General features: G+C 43.3%; 1 protein-coding gene across 4 annotated transcripts in view; it reads left to right on the top strand.

Moving 5' to 3' along the window:
- The window catches only part of POU2F3 (POU class 2 homeobox 3), a 94519-nt gene that overhangs the window by 54132 nt on the left and 20051 nt on the right, over positions 1-20336 (top strand). For all 4 annotated transcript variants that reach the window (XM_025266762.2, XM_025266759.2, XM_025266761.2 and 1 more), the window contains 2 exons: positions 18064-18168; positions 19380-19482. In XM_025266762.2, coding sequence (XP_025122547.2) covers positions 18064-18168; positions 19380-19482 — 208 coding nt within the window. The remainder of the gene's footprint in view (positions 1-18063; positions 18169-19379; positions 19483-20336) is intronic.

The raw sequence follows: 20336 nt of genomic DNA, 5'->3' as shown, positions 1-20336 counted from the left end.
TGACTGAGCAACTAACACAATACAACAACTCACCTCTCAATCTTCCCCTTTCCATGTAAACATCCAGAATTACTTCAGCAAAGTCATATATAGGTTTCTAATTGCCTTACTTAAAGCAGTCACACACAAAGTGCATGAATGCTTTCTTGTAGAAACATTGTTCCTTGTTGAGCTTCGGCCCTCTTTCCAGAGAGAATTTCTCTTATCAATATGGTGTGTATGTGTCTAAGAACCTTCTCTCCACTCATACATGGATATGGGAACAAATGGAAATTATAAATATTTGTGGAGTTTTAAAAATGCATGTATATGTACATATGTAGGTAGGTATAAATTATAAAGTGTGTATTCCTTTGTGAATTTGTTTTGAAATTTAAAAATAAGATTTGTAGATTGCCCCTGGGTGTACACGTAGGGTCGATTATGATTATTGTTAATGACTGCATGCCATTCTGTTGTTTCAGTGTAATTTTACTGTTCTATTACCCTACCAATGGACATTAGGTTGCTTCAGCTATTTTTGTTCAATTCTATGACAAACTCTTTGAATTTGTTTCTGCCTTCATGCCTTTCACCCTCTTTAGGTATAGTATCCACAAGTGTACAACATTTAATACTCAGACGACATCTGGCTAGGCCAGAGCACCTTGGATAATTTATTCATTTATCCATTTACTCATTCAACAAAATTTAATTGAGCAGGTGCTGTATCTTTGTCATGTCTTGATTCCAGCCGTTACAAGCCCAGATAAGGCAGTGGCAGGCCTGTCCAGGTGGAACTTGCATGGTTAAGTAGGGGATCCTCATTCCACACTCTACTGCATTAGAATAGTACAGCCTATCTTACAGATTTTTTATTTTTATTTTTTTCTTTAAATTTTACTGGACTGTAGTTGATTTACAATGTTGTGTTAGTTTCAGGTGTACATCAAAGTGATTCGGTTATACATATACATATACTCATTCTTTTTCAGATTCTTTTCTCATATAGGTTGTCACGGCATATTGAGTAGAGTTCCCTGAGCTATACAGTAGTCTACAGATGATTTAAAAGATAATTATATCACACTTTCAATTTACATGGTCTTAAGTGTCAGTTAACGCCTCTCAAGTCTTCTTGAAAAAATTACAAACTGCTGCCTCAACTTGTGCAGTTAATTTTCATATTCTAAGGATTTTTACATTTCCTCTTATGCTTTATCTTATTACTTTGTTCCCTTCCTTGCATCTTTTCAAGTTTATTTTTTTTAACCATGATGTCTTTGTGCACAGTAGTAGTAGCCAATCCTGTTCCTCATACAGAGATGTATTAAGTATGCAGGGTACATATCTCTTCGTAGTCTAATGTACTGATGACATTCTTAGCAAGACTGGACCATGAGCAGAATCCCATGGCATGCCATTGGAGACATCCCCCTTGGATGACATTGATTTGTTAATTAACACTCTCTCAGTCCTTATGACCCCCATCTTGATTTCCAGGGACATGTGTGTGTATATATATATATATATATATATAATAATTATAGCATTCATCTGATCCTTATTTCTAAAAACCCTGTATAAAAGAAAATGAGCCTAGTTTGGCATGACTTTTTAAGTCAGCATGATACCAGGGAAAGGGAGTTCATTCTGGGTCTGCTCAGTCTCTCAGTCATGTCCGACTTGTTGGGACTCCATGGACTGTAGCCTGCCAGGCTCCTCTCCCCATGGGATTATCCAGGCAAGAATACTAAAGTGGGTTACCATTTCTTCCTCCAGGGATCTTCCCCACCCAGGGACTGAACTCATATCTCCTGCACTGCCTGCATTGGCAGGTGGATTCTTTACCACTGAGTCACCTGAGAAGCCCAAATCTGCTTAGACTTAGATTCAAATTCCAGCTCTGCCACTTTCTAGCTGTATGGTTTTTGGGAAATCCTTTGATTTCTCTGAGACCTGGTTTCCTAAATTCTAAGATTATTGAAAGTATTTATGCATCAGTCCCCTATCTATTCAATAAGCATTTAGTGACAGGCAAGCAAGATAAGTATCCCAGGTAATACATGTGCAAAATCATCATCTTCATATTGATTTGGTGACAAAAGCAGGGAAAGTCCTTCCTAGAATAGGTTTTATAGATGTGTGTGTATGCTCAGGCATGTAGTTGTGTCCGATTCTTTACAACCCTATGGACTGTAGCCCACCAGAATATTGGCAAGAATACTGGAGTAGTGAGTTGCCATTTCCTTCTCTAGGGGATCTTCATGACCCAGGAATCGAACCTGAGTCTCCTGCATCTCCTGCATTGGCAGGCGGATTCTCTACCACTGCGCCATCTGGGAAGCCCAGGTTTTATAGTTCTTTATCCCTAAATCCTTGATACCTGGGCAGGAATCAAAGATGATTTTCATTTTATAAGTAGGGAAACAGATATACTGTCAGAAAGTCCCTTGGCTTAAGTTCACTGCCTTTTGGCAATAAATTTGGTAACTGCTCCTCAGCCATAGAGAATTTAGCTTACAGTGTCAATTGTATGGGTTCAGCCAACCATTTTGCCTGGAGTCCTGTCCCAGGCTAATAAGGGTAACAGGATAGATATGTACTCAGTAAAATCTGAACCAAAAGGCAAACCCCATGTCAAACAGCTACTCAGAGCCATTGCCGTGCCTCAGTTATCCAGAGAGCCCATAGCCTCACCTATTTAGAATCCAACTGAGAGAAAGAAGGAAGCCATTGAGACTTGGAGCCAGATGATTTCTCAAGAGTCTTAAACTCCTATTTTAGAAACAGTTGTAACAAACTTAACTATCTGGTTTTTCTAGCCCTTAGCAAATAAAAGTTGCGAAGTTAAACTGGCATGGGGGGCTGCTAGAAGCCAGGATACCAACAGTAGGATAAAAACCTGGTTGTGAGAAAGGAGGCAAAAAACATGGAAAAAAGCAGAAGTGCAAAGAAAAAAAAGGGATTCAGAGCCATTTAGTGCGACAGCCAACAGAGGCCAAATGCTTCAGTGTCCCTGAAGGCACGATTGCTTTTAAAATGTGTTCACAATTGTGATTGCGTCATTGACTAAAGTACCTTTCAGGTACCCGTTAAGGGAAAGAAGGGATGTGTATAATACTTTTTAGCCAGATCTCTATTCAAAAATGAAATCAATCAATATCTATTCAAAACGGAAAGAAAGAATTGGAGCTAAAAAGGATAGATTTTAGTGACTGAAAAATGTACTTATTTGGGGAGGCTTTCTCAGGAAATCTTAGGAATTTTGAAAGATGTGTTGGTTTTTTTTTAATTGAGGCATAGTTTATTTATAATATTATATCAGTTTCAGGTAGACAACATAGTGATTCAAAATGTTTATATATTATACTTCATTTATTATTTATTATATAATACTGGCTATAGTCTGGCTGCTGTACAATATATCATGTGGCTTGTTTATTTTATACATGGTAGTTTGTACTTCTTAATCCTCTACCCCTGTCTTGTTCCTCCCCCTTCTCTCTCCCCACTGGTAACCACTAGTTTGTTCTCTTTATCTGTGAGTCTGTTTCTGTTTTGTTATATTCATTCATTTGTTTACTTGGGTTGGCCAAAAAGTTCATTTGGGTTTTTCCGAAAAAAGTTATGGTAAAACTGGAATAAACTTTTTGGCCAACTCAATATTTTTTAGATTCTAAATATCAAGTGGTAACATGCGGTATTTTTCTTTCTCTTTCTGACTTATTTCAGAAAGTATATCCATGTTGTTGCAAATGGCAAAATTTCATTTTTTTAATGGCTGAGTAATAGTCCACTCATATACATATTCCACTTCTTCTTTATCCATTCCTCTGCTGATGGACAGTTAGGTTAGGTTGCTTCCGTATATTGGCAGTTGTAAGTAATTGCTGCTATGAACATTGGAGAGCATGTATCTTTTTGAATTAGTATTTTCATCTTCTTTGGATATATACCTAGTGCTGGAATTGCAGAATCATACAGTGGTACAATTTTCAGTTTTCTTAAGAATCTCCATACTGTTTTTTTCCACAGTGGCTGCACCAATTTACATATATACCAACAGTGCATGAGGGTTCTCTTTTCTCTACATCCTCACTGACATTTGTTATTTTCGATTTTTTTGATGATAGCCATTCTGACAGGCATGAAGTGATATCGCACTGCGGTTTTTATTTGCATTTCTCTAAAGATTAGCAATGTCGAGCATACTCTTCATGTGTCTGTTGGCCATCTGTGTGTTTTCTTTGGAAAAATGTCTATTCAGTTCTTCTTCCCAGATTTTAATCGAGTTGTTTGATTATTTTACATTAAGTTCTGTGAGTTGTTTATATATTTTGGATAATGACCCCTTATTGGTCATATCATTTGCAAGTGTTTTCTCCCACTCAGTAGGTTGTCTTTATGTTTGTCAATGGTTTCCTTTGTAAAAGCTTTTTAAGCTTACATGGGTCTCATTTGTTTATTTAATTTTTAAAATTTTATTTTGCCTTAGGAGACAGATCCAAAAAAATATTGCTGCAATTTATGTTAAAGAGTGTTTGTCCTATGTTTTTTTTCTAGGAGTTTAATAGGTTTGGGTCTTACATTGAGGTCTTTGACCCATTTTGAGTTTATTTTTGTATATGGTGTGAAAAAAATATTCTATTACATGTAGCTGCCCAGCTTTTCCAGTACCACTTATTGAAAGTATTAGTCACTCAATTGTGTCTGACTTTTTGTGATCCCATGGATTGTAGCCTTCCAGGCTTCTGTGTCCATGGAATTCTTCAGGCAAGAATACTGGAGTGGATAGCCATTTCCTTCTCCAGGGGATCTGCCCAACCCAGGGATCAAACCTGGGTCTCCCATATTGCAGGCAGATTCTTTACCATCTGAGCCACCACAGAAGTTCTTATCAAAGAGACCACCTTTTCCTCATTGTATATTTTTGCCTCCAGTGTTGTAGATTGACAGTAAATCCATGGGTTTATTTCTGAGTTCTCTATTCTGTTCCATTGATCTATGTGTCTGTTTCTGTGCCATTACCATGCTTTTTTTTTTTTTTTATTACTGTAATTTTGTAGTATAGTCTGAAGTCAGGGGGATCATGCTACCTTTAGCTCTTTACTTTCTCAACATTATTTTGGCTCTTCAAGGCCTTTTGTGCTTCCGTACAAATTTTAAAATTACCTCCTTTAGTTCTGTGAATAAGTCCATTGGTATTTTGATAGGGATTGCATTGACTCTACAGATTGCCTTGATCATTTTAACAGTATTAATTATTTTAATCCATAACATGGTGTACCCTTCCATCTGTTTATGTTGTCTTCAATTTCTTTCATCAATTTTGAGTACATATCTTTTACCTCCTTAATTGGATTTACTCCTAGGTATTTTATTCTTTTTGATGTGATTTTAAATGGGATTGTTTTAATGTCTCTTGCTGATAGTTCATCGTTAGTGTTAGAAATGCAAGAGATTTCTGTATATTAATTTTGTATCCTGCAACTTTACCAAATTCATTGATAAACTCTAGAAGTTTTTTGGTGGGGTGTTTAGGATTTTCTATGTATAGTATCATGTCATCTGCAGTGACAGTTTTACTTCTTCCCTTCTGGTTTGGGTATCTTTTATTTCTTCATTTTCTAGTTGCTGTGGCTGGGACTTCCAAGACTATGTTAAATAAAAGTGGGCATCCTCATCTTTTTCCTAATCTTAGAGGAAATGCCTTCAGTTTTTTACCACCGAGTATGATGTTAGCTATGGGTGTGTTATATATGGCCTTTATTATGTTGAGGCATGTTCCCTCTCTACCCACTTTGTGGGGAGTTTTTGTCATAGATGCTGACTTTCATCAAAAGCTTTTTCTGCATGTATTGAGATGATCATATGATTTTTTATTCTTTAATAAATTAAATGTGATATATCACATTTTTTGATTTGTGAATATTGAACCATCCTTGCTGCCCTGGAATAAATCCTGCTTGGTCACAGTGTATGATTCTTTTAATGTATTGTTGAGGTCAGTTTGTTAATATTTTGTTGAAGATTTTTGCATTTATGTTCATCAGTAGTAATACTGGCTTATAATTTTCTTTTTTGTGAGTTCTTTGTCAGGTACTCTTTAGGGGAAAGTAGAGATGTATATGATATAAGATCTCTGTTCAAAAATGAAACCAATAGGAAAGAGGAGGAGAAGAAAATCGTATAGTAGGATTTATTCCAAGAAGGCAAAGTTGATTTTACAATAAAATGTCAGTTGTGCAATTAATCACAAACAGAAGTCAAAAATTATGTGGTTATCTTAAAAAAATAAAGAAAAAAAATTTGATAAAATTCAGTTCAGTTCAATCACTCAGTCATGTCCGACTCTTTGCGACCCCATGAATCGCAGCACGCCAGGCCTCCCTGTCCATCACCAACTCTCGGAGTTCACTCAGACTCATGTCCATCGAGTCAGTGATGCCATCCAGCCATCTCATCCTCTGTCATCCCCTTCTCCTCCTGCCCCCAATCCCTCCCAGCATCAGAGTCTTTTCCAATGAGTCAACTCTTCGCATGAGGTGGCCAAAGTACTGGAGTTTCAGCTTTAGCGTCATTCCTTCCAAAGAAATCCCAGGACTGATCTCCTACAGAATGGACTGGTTGGATCTCCTTGCAGACCAAGGGACTCTCAAAAGTCTTCTCCAACACCACAGTTCAAAAGCATCAATTCTTCGGCTCTCAGCCTTCTTCACAGTCCAACTCTCACATCCATACATGACCACAGGAAAAACCATAGCCTTGACTAGACGAACCTTTGTTGGCAAAGAATTAAACACCCATTAATGGTTTTAAAATTTAAAAAGCTCAGTAACTAGAAATTGAAAAAAAAATTTTTTTTTAATCTGATAAAGGATATCTTCAAAAAAATACCAACCTCTAACATACTTGGAAGGACTGATGCTAAGGCTGAAACTCCAATACTTTGGCCACCTGATGCAAAGAGTTGACTCATTGGAAAAGACTCTGATGCTGGGAGGGATTGGGGGCAGGAGGAGAAGGGGACGACAGAGGATGAGATGGCTGGATGGCATCACCGACTCGATGGACATGAGTTTGAGTAAACTCTGGGAGTTAGTGATGGACAGGGAGGCCTGGCGTGCTGCGATTCATGGGGTCGCAAAGAGTCGGACACGACTGAGCAACTGAACTGAACTGAACATACTTAATGATGACATGTGACATGGAGAAAAAGACAAAAATATACACTACCATTACTTTTATTCAATTATCTTGGAAGTCTAAGCCAGAGCAATAAAGTAAAGGTACAAAATAAAAATAAAAAGTGTAAAGTTTGGGAAAAAAGTAAAACTATCTTTATTCACAGAAAACTATTGACCAAATTGTGTAAATAGAAAATTCAAAAGATCTTATAAGGAAGTTATTAGAATTAATAAGTGCATGTAATAAAGTTAATGAGTATCTGATCAGTACATGAAAAGCAAGTGTATGTCTATATTCCACAGCAAACAAGTTAAAAATGAAACTGTAAACACATTTATAACAGTATCAGAAAAATCAAATCCTAGAGGTGCAATACTTCTAAAAAACTATAAAACATTCCTGAGAGAAATTAGAATATTCAAATAATAGGCTAAATTTATATAATTTAGAAGGTCTACTGTAATAAAGGTGTCTATTTCCCTCAAATTAATCTATAGATAATGCAATCCCCATTAAAATACTGGAAAGTGGAAAAAAAAAGAAACCAATAAATAGCTATCTAAAACTGAAATAAAGTCTTTGGATCTGTAAGAGATAGATTTCAGGGACTGAAAATCCACTTATTTGGGAAGCTTCCTCAGAAAATCCTAGAAATTTGACAGATGTGTTGACTTTTAAATCAGATAACCTGAGTTCAAATCAGAGCTCTCCTGCTAACCAGCCATGTACCTTGGATACATCATTTACCTTTCATGAACCTGTTTTCCTTAACAGTAAAACAGGAATAGCATCACTTGCCTTTTCAATCTCATGGGGATATTCTGAAACTCAACCAAACTGATATGTTTGAAAGTGTTTTGTAAACTGTAGAACTTCATGGAAAGGTATAGGTGAGGGCTATAGGCCACATCCAGGTGTGGCCTCTTGGTAGACGATGACTCAGGTTATGGCAGGAGAAGGAGATGGATTCTCAGTTATTGATTTAAAAACACACACACACAACAAACATATCTATCTGCATATATGTGTGTTTATTTAGAAAATGTGCCCCTAAATGTCTCAAGACACTTCTTTCACCAGGTAAATAAGGAAACTATCACTAACTTGAATACCTTAGGAACTGAAATCTTCCAAACTCAAGCACTGAACTTTGGAGTTCTTTCTCTTTTTAATCTTATTAATATTTTTTTTCTAATTTAAAATGAAGAATTACCTTTGAAAATTTGGACATTACATAAATATTTGACTTAGTGAATACCTTCTGGAACCCCCAATGCCCTCCGTGTGTCTGTTCTAAGCAATTGGATTGACTCTGGTCTTTTAGAATTTTTTCTTTGTTGGTTCTTTGTGGCCTGCAGGCATTCAACAGAGAATTCCTGAAATAGTCCTTTGTTATAGAGGATAAACCTTTAGGGGCGGAAATATATTTTCGATCCTAAAAGCTTGCCATTCCATATCTGCCTCTCTGTTCTTACTGTTTTGGCCTTAGGCATGTCCTCAGCAGCTCTTTACCTAGACTGTCGTGATAAACAGCTCTTTAATTAATTCCCCTGTTCACAGGTATCCTCTCTTCAAATCCGTATTCCATACAGCTGTTAGCATAATCTAACTAGGTGAAAATCTCACATGTCCCTGCCCTTTGCTCAAGTTACACTTTGCCCCCGAGTCCAGCCTCAGCTTCTTTGCATGATCCACAGGGCCTCTGTCATCAGGCCCTGGCCGCTTGCCCCGGCCTCTCCCACTCCACGCTGTGGCAGCGCTGAATTGCTCGTCGCTCTTGAACATGAAGTCGTTTCGTTATCTGTGACTGTGGACAAGCTGCTCCCACTTCCTGGCGTGCCCTGCTTTCCCTTCTGCTGAACCCCCCTTCATTCTTCAAGGCTCCTCAGAGGCTCCCACTTCTCTTCTCTGGAACCTTCCTATCTCACCCCTCTTTTTCTGGTTATCTGTCCTCTGCCCTGACAAAGCAACTCACAACCTTCCCATGTGACCACCGCAGCACCGCCTTCCCATTGCCTTCAGTATTGCACTGTAGGTGATGTTTTTGTTTGCCTCAATTCATTGCTTATCTATTTTTTTAAGCTTTTTATTTTATATTGGAGTGGCACTGATCAACAATGCTGTGAGAGCTTCAGGTGGACTGCAAAGGTCTCAGCCATTCACATACATGTATCCCTTCTCCCCCAAATTCCCCTCCTAGCCAGGCTGTGTAGGTGACTGCATTTTCACTTGCCATCTCCTAATTGGTCTGGGAGGTCCCTGTTCACCTTTGTGTCACAGTTACTCTTGGTATACAACAGGTGCATACTAAATGTTTATTGAACTAAACTGGGAAGGGGAACTTTATGGGGCAGAAAAAGCTATGTTTGAAACCACTTAGAAGACCATATGCTCCAGTGCTACTGGAGCAGATGTGGGATCAGAGGGCCACAGAGGCACATCACTTTATCCAGGGCACCAGAAGAATACAAGACACAAGGACCTCAGCCTTACTTAGAAGACTATTCTCAAATATGAACGTTACCAGGGAAAGCCTTTTACTTGCATTTATAGCCAACGCTCAGCCTTTCAGAGACAGGCTTCCAGGTCACAGGCAGTTCCCCAGGGGATGCCAAAGAGAATCCCATTCAGACTTGTTGAAAGTTTACTTTTGATCACTATGTCAGCCCCACATCCATGTAAAAATCCCAGGCTCCACTTGTGGAAACCTGTACACCAACTGTGTACCACAGTGAAAACAGCATGGCCCACCGAGGAGGCAGAAGTCAACAAGTTCAATTTTAGGTGGGAAATTCTGGGTGGAAACAGAATGGGATGCCTTACAGAGTGATATGGGCAAAAGAAGGGAGGGTCTGGGGCCCAAAGATCCAAATAGAAAGTCAGGCTCTGCTCTTCCTGGCTGTGTGATGGGCCTATTAATTTCTCTAGTCTTGGTTCCTACATCTGTAAAAATGGTTCAATGAGATTATTTTCCTCATTGAGTTATCATGAAGAATAAATGATGATCCATTTGAAAGTACTTTTATTTTTATTATAATTGTATTTATTTATTTTTGGCTGTGCTGGGTCTTCGTTGCTGCATGGACTTTTCTCTAGTTGTGGTGAGCAGGAGCTAGTCTCTATTTGCAGTGTGTGGGTTTTTTATTGCGGTGACTTCTCTTGTTGTAGAGCACTTGCTCTAGGCACGTGTGCCTCATTGGTTGTGGCACGTAGTTGTGGTTCGCAGGCTCTAGAACACAGACTCAGTAGTCGTGGCACACAGACTTAGTTGCTCCGTGACTTGTGGGATCTTCCTGGTCCAAGGATCGAACCCGTGTCTCATGCACTGGCATGTGGTTCTTTACCACTGAGCCACCAGGGAAGCCCTAAAGTATTTTTAAAATATTACTTTTTCCCTTTCTTGAACTGATGCTCTTGGAACTAATCTATGTAGCACTTCATGACTGCAGGTTGGTGCTGTGTGTGTGCACAGTCTCCTTTGGACCCCAGAGTGCAATATACAGTAGTGTGAGAATACCGTGGTGTGTCTGAGCCTTCTCTTTCCCTGTCCCACCTCTCTTCCTCATGATGAGGGAGGAAAAGAGCAAATGTCAACCCCCCTGGAGTTAGTTTGTCCATGTGAAAGTCAAGGGAATATAAAAATGCTGGTTCCCAAGCCAAGCGTTATCAGGTTACACATCAGGTAGATGTGTGCTTTATCTGCATCTAAACCTTACCCTGTGTAGTAATGGAGAACTCTGAATCAGGACTGAGATTAAATCTTATTAGAGCAATGGGATTAGGGTTACTACTGAGTTACTTCAGGAGCCAGAATGGGCAACAAACCCAGAGTGATAGAAACAGGAGACAGAGTCATGCCACTGTGTAGGGGAGTGGACTGAATACTGGGTGGAAAGTTAGGAGACCTGTTCTTAGGGGCCCTGACTTGGTCTCCAGACCTGGCTTGACTGCATCTCTAGCTGGGTTGCCCGGATAGGTGATTTCTCCTCTGGAGAAATCAGAGTCAGAGCTGTAAAATGAACCATTTGAACCAGGTTGCATCTACACTTCCTGTGAGTTCTGATGGGAAGGGGAAGGAATCCACACTTGTTGAATGTCTGCCATGCACTTGACAGCAATCTGCACAAAGCTGCCTTGAAGAGTCTGTGGTTTTATCACACATGGTAGTCAGGTTTATGTAGAACTATGCACTCAGACAGATGTGGATTGAAATCCCAGATTTATCAGCAGGAAGTAACTTTTAGCAAGTTTCTTAACTTTTCTAAGCCTCAGTCTAGTGAAATGGGTCTGCTGCTGCTGCTGCTAAGTCGCTTCAGTCGTGTCCGACTCTGTGCGACCCCATAGACGGCAGCCCACCAGGCTCCCCCGTCCCTGGGATTCTCCAGGCAAGAACACTGTAGTGGGTTGCCATTTCCTTCTCCAATGCATGAAAGTGAAAAGTGAAAGTGAAGTTGCTCAGTCTTGCCCGACTCTTAGCGACCCCATGGACTGCAGCCTACCAGGCTCCTCTGTCCATGGGATTTTCCAGGCAAGAGTACTGGAGTGGGGTGCCATTGCCTCCTCCGAAATGGGTCTAGTGACTCAATAAACGTACCTGTGTGCTCACAAGTCAACTCCAACTCTCTTTTATACATGACAAATTTCTTAAGTAGATTCCATCTGGTGTATTTTCTTCCTTTCATGGATGCATAATCTAGGCCTAGAGAGATGAGTGAAATAACTAAATATAAGATCATGCAGGTCTTTAGAGGCACACATGGAGCCCAAAGTCAGGTCTCCTGGTTAATTCTGAGCCTTGTGCTTGTTTTCTGGATGTGTTCTTTTTTCCCCAACCCCTGCTCTGAAATGAATCACAAGGTCCTTCCATGATAGGCAGCCCAGTGTATGCAGAAGAACCCAGTGCGATGATAACCAGCATTCACACATCAGATAATTCCCAAGAATAGCCACTAGCAAAAGGTTTTCAGAGTTTGATTCCATGCTCAGCCTTTCGAGCCCCAGCCCTCCCCACCCCTTCTTCTGGCCATTTCACTTATTTGGGGGGCAGAACAGCCATCTACAGGGGTGAATCAACAGTACTCTGTGGCACTCCTTCGCAGTCAAAGAATCAGAGAGGCACTCCACGCCTCTTGTCGACCAGGTAGGTGGCCAGAATAACTAGAAGACTCTGATTCAGAAGAGATCAGGGTTAGGAATTCCCTGGCTGTCCAGTGATTAGGGCTCAGCACTTTCACTGCCGCCGCCCAGGTTTAGTCCCTGGTCAGGGAACTAAGATCCTGCAAGTCAAGTGGAGAGGCCAAAAAAAAAAAAAAAAAATCAGGGTCTAAAAAGAGAGCTAGCATCAATCCAGCGCTTCACTGGAAGCAGATGCTGCTGGTGTCCCCAGAGGGCTAGAAAGCAGCACAGTGGTTAAAGTGGTTCAAGTCCTGGGCACCGAAAATAATCCATGAGGATGTGACCTCCCAGAGAGCACAGCCCCTTCCTAGAGTTTTTAAACTTGAATGCACGGACCTATATGCCAGAGGGAGAAGAAAACTTTTATGGGCTTAAAATGATGGGGTTTTTTCAGACATGTGTCAGTACTAGCAGTGCTATGTGCTAAGAACTGAAGCCAAAGCATTAAATAACAGGACTGATAAGCATATTGCATTTCCAGAGGAGGTACAAGCAGGAAAAACAAGAAGGCCTCTATGGAAAGCTTCTTTTCAGGAAGGAACAACTCCAAGCGGCCCCACCCTCCTAAGAAATTGTATGTTTATTAAAGGACTCCATGTCTACTCATTTCATCACTCTTTGTCTAGAAGTTCAGTGCTGCCCAAGAGAAGATTCCAAAGTGCATAGGCCAAGGTACATCTAGGAACTTCTCTGGTGGTATTGTGGATAAGAATCCACCTGCCAATGCAGGGGACAGGGGTTCCATCCCTGATCTGGGAAGATTCCACATGCCTTGGAGCAGCTAAGCTAGTGGGTCACAACTGCTGAGCCCGTGTGCTGCAGCTCTTGAAGCCTGAATGCCTAGAGCCTGTGCTCTACAACAAGATTTCTTACTGTTTAGTCGCTAAGTCATGTTCAACTCTTTTGCGACACCATGGCCTGTAGCTCACCAGGTTCATCTGTCAGTGGGATTTCCCAAGCAAGAATACTGGAGTGGGTTGCTATTTCCTTCTCCCAGGGATCTTCATGACCCAGGGATCGAACCCGCATCTCCTGCACTGGAGGCAGATTCTTTACCACTAACGTACTTGGGAAGCCCACTCTACAAGAGAAGCTACTACAATGGGAAGTCCGTGCATTGCAACAAAGAGTAGCCCCCCACTGACCACAGCAGAGAAAACCCTCGCACTGCAGTGAAGACCCAGCACACCTAATTGAAAAGAAAACACCCACAAAACTGTTTTTTAAAGAAGGTGCATCTAGGCTAGTCTGTCATAGACCTGACTAGACCTCATCCAGTCCATCTCTTCTCCCCAGGCACTTCCCACGGGGACCCAAAAGGGTGGGAGCCTTGGACTCATGGGAAGCAGTCAAGAGCCATGGAGAAAGGAGAGTCTCTTGGGCAAAAACACAGTCAGCATCTCTTAGGGGACTCTCAGCCTTGTTCATCTGAGTTACCTGCCTGCCCCATTCCACTACTTGGAATGTATTTTTAGGATTGTTCATTAGCAAAATGTTTGTCAACCCTTTTATAGATCAGTTACAAAACAGAAACTCTTCCTCACTGCTCTGGAGAAGTATAGAAGGGGTGGGGGGGGCAGGGAGAAATAACAACCAAAAAAAAAAAAATCTTGCCTGTAATTGAAGGCAGGTTGGGAGATGTTCACGCTTTGAAATTCTCCTTCTTGTGAAATGTTTATGAAACACTTTCCACAAACGAGTTATGCAACTGGCACTACAGCTTTGATCATTTTCATCACCAGTGATATATTCATTAGTGTCGGGCTGTTTTCCCCCCAGGAGAGGGCCATGTGAAATGTCATGGGGAGGGGGCTAAGGCTAAGTACTCCAGCCCCCCATGCCCCATCAGATGCTTAACAAGGAGGTTCAAGTGTATGTGTGGACCACAGCATCACCTTTTCCATCACCTATAGTCTGTTCTCTCTCTTATCCCTGGAAAGTATGTAGTACTGTTTTGTAGAAAGAGTGCCAGGGGAGGGTCAGAGGACCATTCCCTTGTCAGGGTTTAGCCAGTGTCCTGTTGTATAACTTTACACTCATCTCTGAAGCACTCCTGGTCTCCATGAGATAGTAAGATAAGCACTTGTCTTCAAACTTCCTGACTGGGAGGTGAAGCTAAGTAAGGAATGTTTGAAGGGTTTCCAATTCATCATAAAGGGCTCTCTCTTCCCAGAAAGAGACTATTTATTGCTTTCTATAGCAGGTGATGTCAGGGAGTTCGCTGGGATTAGAAAAGATAATCACCCATGATACCTCTTTACCTCTCTGGTCACTACCCAAGACTCAGTGTAACACCTTTGCACAGCACAGTGGGGTGGAGAAGATCCTAAACTAACTAACTGTGTCCAATAGATGGACAGAGTGATCGATGGCCTTGACTGCGCCTTGACCTGGCAGAGCCCTCTGTGGTGCCTCATGTTCCCAGGGATCGGTCCATCGCAACAGGGCCTGGAGAATTAATCTACTGGCGTGAAAAGACGCTCCAAAGGGACCCTGCAGATGATCTGTGCAGTTTCAGGGAGGCTGTGGGTTTGGTGGGGTTTTCACAAGTATGCGGGAAATTGGGTTTTTGTCCAATTAGCCTCTGGTTCTCACGTTATAAGTCAATGGGATCCAACAGAAGTCTCTCTATCTCATCGTCCCGATCCACAGCCAACACCCAGTTGCCTGGAAAGGCTCCAGTCTTTTCCATTTAACAGCCGTGAGAGGGATTTTGGGATTTGGAAGGGACTTGATTTCTTAGTTTCTTAGCCTCTGAACCCTCAGAGAGTAATCAGAGAAGTGTGCAGGGGCGCGGGAGGGGCATGGGAGGCAGACAGAGTTGCTGCCGTGTCTCTCCTCCTCCTAGTCCAGTTCAGCTCTTTCTGAGACTCAGTGACCAAAGCGGAGATTTTAGAACTTGTCACAGGAAAAGTCTTCTGCTTTGCTGTCTTGCAAATTGGTTTGTTTAGGATTGCCTTCTTTGGGGTTCACCATCAGCAACTCATACCCAAGGGGTAGTAAATGATGAAAAATGAAAGAATAAGGTGTCAATAAAGCAAAAACTCAGAAGAGTAACACACGGAGTTGTCAGAACACCCCCAGGCTAACACCCAGGGGGATGTTTTGCTATCAGGAACCTCATTTTCAGAAGTGGGAGGTCGGCAGGGCCCCTGAAAGAGTATGGAGGGCAATTGATCCAGAAAGCAGATGAAAGGGTGCATTTTCTTTTATGATGGCGCTGGTTTCTGAAATTAAGTGTTGCAGGAAGACCTGGCACTGATTCTAACAGATAGCACTCAGGTTGGAGGCAAAGCACATGTTTTCAAGCTCTGTCATAGCTGCACCTTCTTATCTCCCCATTGCGCATAATGAGTCTATAAAGGAACCCTGCCACTTGCCTCCGAGCTGGAGCCCTGCCAAGCTGCCTGCGGCGGTTCCACCAGCGTGCTGTGAGCTCCGATTTTCCATGTTCTCCCTCCATCTCCCTTCCTCCATCCTGTCTCACCTATCCCCACTGGGGATAAGGGATGCCCGGGAGCACGAGGGGGCTGCAAAAGAAGCATGTGGGGAAGGGAGGCTTTGCTTAAGTAAAATCTCCTCTCTGAGCAAAGCTTGAGCTTGGTGGTGATCTGAAATAAGTAGTTTATCATCTATTTTGAGCTTTCAAAAACCTGCTAACTAATGTTTCCCCAGAATCTAGGATGTGAAAACTCTAACTTCTGGGGGAAGAACTAGGACACCGGAGCTTCTTAGATGGAGATGCCAAGTATGGTGGGTGGGGAGAGCTGAAGGGCATTGAGGGTGGGGATGGAGGATGTTCTGGAGATCACTCCTGGGGGCAGTGCCTTTGAAGTTTTCTGGATGTCTGACTCTCTGCCCCCACGAGGCTGTTTTCTGACACTCTGACTTCCTCCTCTTTGCTTTTAAGTTTCCAGAACAGTCTCCTTAGGTGAGGAAAGAGAGGAAAGATGTATAAAGACCATCCCCAAAAGGACCATCTTCTTATCACTTGTGGTACAAGCAGGGCTTCCTGGTGCTGTTTAGATCTGCTTTACCTAAGAGTGCTGTAGCAACCTGGAGGAGCGAAAGAAAAATCATGTGCAATGGGGAAACCAAGTCTCACAGAGACGAAATGATTGCTCAAGGTTATGTTGTGAACTAGGGTCAGAGTTAGGACTAGAAACAGGTTCTAGCCCCCTGTTCGATGTTTTCCTCACTGTATCCCGATGCAGGATGGGGAGAGAGACTCTGTGTCTTTGATTCAGTTAACACGCATTGGGTTCCCACTAGGTACGAAGTACCATACTTAGGATGTGGGCTCCCCCTTGGTCTGTGTCACTCAACAAGATCTTCCTAACTCTCCAACCAAAAGGAGTTCTTTCTTTAGTGATCCAAAGCACCATTTTCCCACAGCAGTTGAGCACAAGTAGAGCTGTTAGTCTGAACCTTTGACTTGTGTTAAACTAATGCAGACAAGAAAGATTCCAGGATGTCAGTGATATTCCCAGCATAGACCAAGAAAATGGTTTCAGCCAAGATTCCTATGGACAAGAGCTTCCAGCCAAGCCGTACCCACCCGACCCCCATCCCCACCCCACCCCCGCCATGTCTTTTATAAGGTTCTGTCTGGATCCCAAACTCCCTGCTGTATTATATGAATTCAGAGTCCCTTGCATACTCCCCACCCACCCTCCACCCCCACAATGGACTTTTTGAAAGGCTGCAAGAGGGTAGCTGTTCTCAGGGTGGGAGAAGGGGTGGGCACAGGTAGAACTTCCTGCCCTGCCCTTGGACACCTGGAAAACCCACAGGTGGGTGGTTGGTGCTGCCACTGAAGGGTGGTAGAGGCTGGAGAGAGTGTGGAAACCACCACAGGCCCCTCAGGCTGCAACTTCAGCAGTGACTGTGAGGGAGCATGTCCCCACCTGTAGGGAGACAGGCAAGGTCTGTCACCCAAGCTGCATGGCTAAGGAAGCTGACTGCCAAAGCAACTCAGCTCACAGAGGGCAGGTTAGTAGAAAACATGGGGGAATGGAGGGAAGCTGGTTCCCAGACTTTGGGATTTTGTGGACCAGGAAAATAAAAAACAGACTATAAGGGACATTGGAAAAGAACTGCCTTTTCCTTTTTTTTTTAAACTTTATAAAGTGCACTCTAAAGCCCATGCTCCACAACAAGAGAGGCCCGTGCGCTGCCTCCGGAGAGCAGCCCCTGCTCACCACAACCAGAGAAAAACCTGCGCAGCAGTGGGGACCCAGCTCAGCCGTAAATAAATAAAGAAAATGGAGTAAAAATACCATTGAGGAACACTATCATGTCCAAAAAGAAATCCTAACATGCCACCCCCAAGACAAAAAGAATATCATCTAACAATCTGAAAGAAATGTTTGAAGTCACTACAAAAATTCCTCATTTTTTGAGTTTTAGTGAGGAAGAACGTATATTGCTGTACACACCAGCACAGGCCATGGTGTTCAGGAGCAATCAATCCAGGTGGACCCCCCGTTGAGCACATTTACCCCTGAGAGCCTCTCAAACTCTGTCCCTTACCAGCTGCCCCGACCTAAAGGACTCACACAGGCAGGAAAATCAAGTTGCAGCCCAATAGGCGCTGCGCGAGTTTTCTGACTCTCGGGGCTTGTTGAACATCTCCTGCCTTCGCCTTCTCCGAGTTTCCCCTTCCTTCTGCCTGAGGGGTCCTGAACTGATGCTTCTCCTCCCTGCCTCTGCTTACAGATTAAAACTGAGGACCTCAGCGACTCCCTGCAGCAGACTCTCTCTCATCGACCATGCCACCTGAGTCAAGGACCTGCCATGATGCCCGGAAATCAAATGTCTGGGGTAAATGCCAGCTCAAGTCGGGGAGCCCTAATAGTCCCAGTGGGCCAGTGAGTTTCAGGCGAGCCTCCTGCAAAACGCTTCACCTCTGGACCTGGCTCTCAGTGCATCCAGATCGGGCCAAAGAATCCCCTGCAGGGAAACTTGGATGTCTGAGGTGGGGCTAGGGTTACTAGACAATCCTCAAAAAGATGAAGCCTGGCTACTTATGCAAAGAGGGAGGTCTCCACCCCTCTGGGAGGAAAAGCAGCCTGTCTTGCCAAAATGATAGGGCTCACAGCTATAAGGCTGGGGTCTGCCAGCCATATTCAGTGGGGCCCCACGATGACAGCTATGTTTACAGAGCACTTCTGTCCCCACTAAGCCCATTCTTCTTCCTCAAGAGTTTGTCAAGCTAGAAGGAATAAAGGGGCTCCTGAAATAGTAATGACAAATGTCTGAGAAGGCTGGATGTCCACAGGGTGAGTCCCTGATTTGATATGGATTCCCCCAGGGAAGAATGAGCCACCACTTCCCTGGAAATATTTAAGGATAGAATGTGCATTTATTCTTTCACTTCTTTTCAGCAAGGATTTACCAAGTCTTTTCTTTGTGCACAGACCTAAGCTCGGTCCTGTGGGGATCATAGACTCCCGCGGGTCCAGATCACAGAGGACTCCCATGTCCCTGGATATTGGGACTGGTATTTCTCTTTGCAGGGGCTAATGGGAGGAACCCCAAGGGGAAATGGACTTTCTGTTTCATCCAAGCATTTTTATTAAGAGCAAGTAACAGGCTTCTTCCTCCAGGAATGGCTTAGACCCTGGAAACAGCCAAGATGAAAATGGCTTTTAGTATAATCAAATGGCATGAGATTAAAAAGACAAGTGTGTACTGTATGTCATTTCTAGGGTAAACCTCTGAGAGATGGGTAATACCCACAGTCTGTGTCCTCGGGGCATTATCAGTCTAGCTGGGAGACAGTTCTGACACACACGAAAGTTAAATAACAAGTCAAGGTTAAGTAACAACAGGCTGCAAGGCACGGCTTGACTGAGGGCAGGCAGTGTATCAATAGCAGCATTAATGGGGTAGCCGCTATGTGCCAAATACAGGGACACACAGAGGCATAGGGCAAGCTCCCGGTGGATACCCCTGGGACAGACAGGCAGCGGGTGGATGGAGCCCACGCTCCCAGCTTGTAAATTCTATGATGTCTGTGTCGCCCTGCATAGGACATGGCCTCCCTCCACCCACTCCAGCAGCTCGTGCTGGTTCCCGGACACCTACAGTCTGTTTCCCAGTTCCTGCTATCTCAGAGCCAGCCTGGGCAACAAGGTGAGAACCCTGGCGGTTTTCTATATAGACAAGGGCAGTAAAGGGCTGCTCCTGCCTGCTGGGACCCAAGTGTGGGGTGTGGGTGACCAACTCATGTGCGCATGTGTGTGCTAAGTCACTTCAGTAGTATCCAACTCTTGGCAACCCTATGGAGAATCCATGGGATTCTCCAGGCAAGAATACTGGAGTGGGATGCAGCTTCCTTCTCCAGGGGAATCTTCCCCACCCAGGGGTCGAACCCGAGTCCCTTATGTCTCCTGCACCGGCAAGCGGGTTCTTTACCACTAGTGCTACATTAAGGTTGGTGGGTGACTGGCTTACCCTCTGGTATTAAGAGCGGCTTATCCAGCTCAAGGCCTGAAGAAGGGACCTGGTTTTGCCCTTCAGGTTGAGAATCCTTCTCCTCTTCCTTCTCCCATCTTCCTTAATTTCATGACCAGTTGAGACCGAAGGTAAAAGGTGGCAGAGCAGGGGCAGAGCAAGGAAGGAGGAGCTCTTTGGGAAACGCAGTCCCAATTCCTTGGAAACCTCCCCAGGACTCAGGATGTGGAAACAGACGCCCGCCCTCGGGGAGCTGGAATTCCATTTGTGTGGGGCGGCAGCGCCACCCACAGGCTATGCAGAGCATTGTCGGGTTTCCTCCCACAGGGAAGTTCCTCGCAGAGAACTTCTCGTTGGCCAAGAGCAAGCAGACTAGAATATTCACAGTAATAACTAACATTTCTTGAGCTTGATATGCCAGGAGTTCTGTGGAGGGATTTTTCTGACATCTTTAAAAATAACCTCGAATGGTAGGTGGTCCTATGAGGTCACCAGTGACCTACTAGAAAGTTCCGTAAGTCTTTCAGAAACCC

The sequence above is a fragment of the Bubalus bubalis genome, chromosome 16, assembly GCF_019923935.1.
Source record: "Bubalus bubalis isolate 160015118507 breed Murrah chromosome 16, NDDB_SH_1, whole genome shotgun sequence".
NCBI lineage: Eukaryota > Metazoa > Chordata > Mammalia > Artiodactyla > Bovidae > Bubalus > Bubalus bubalis.
This window is presented reverse-complemented; position numbering and strand designations above follow the sequence as displayed.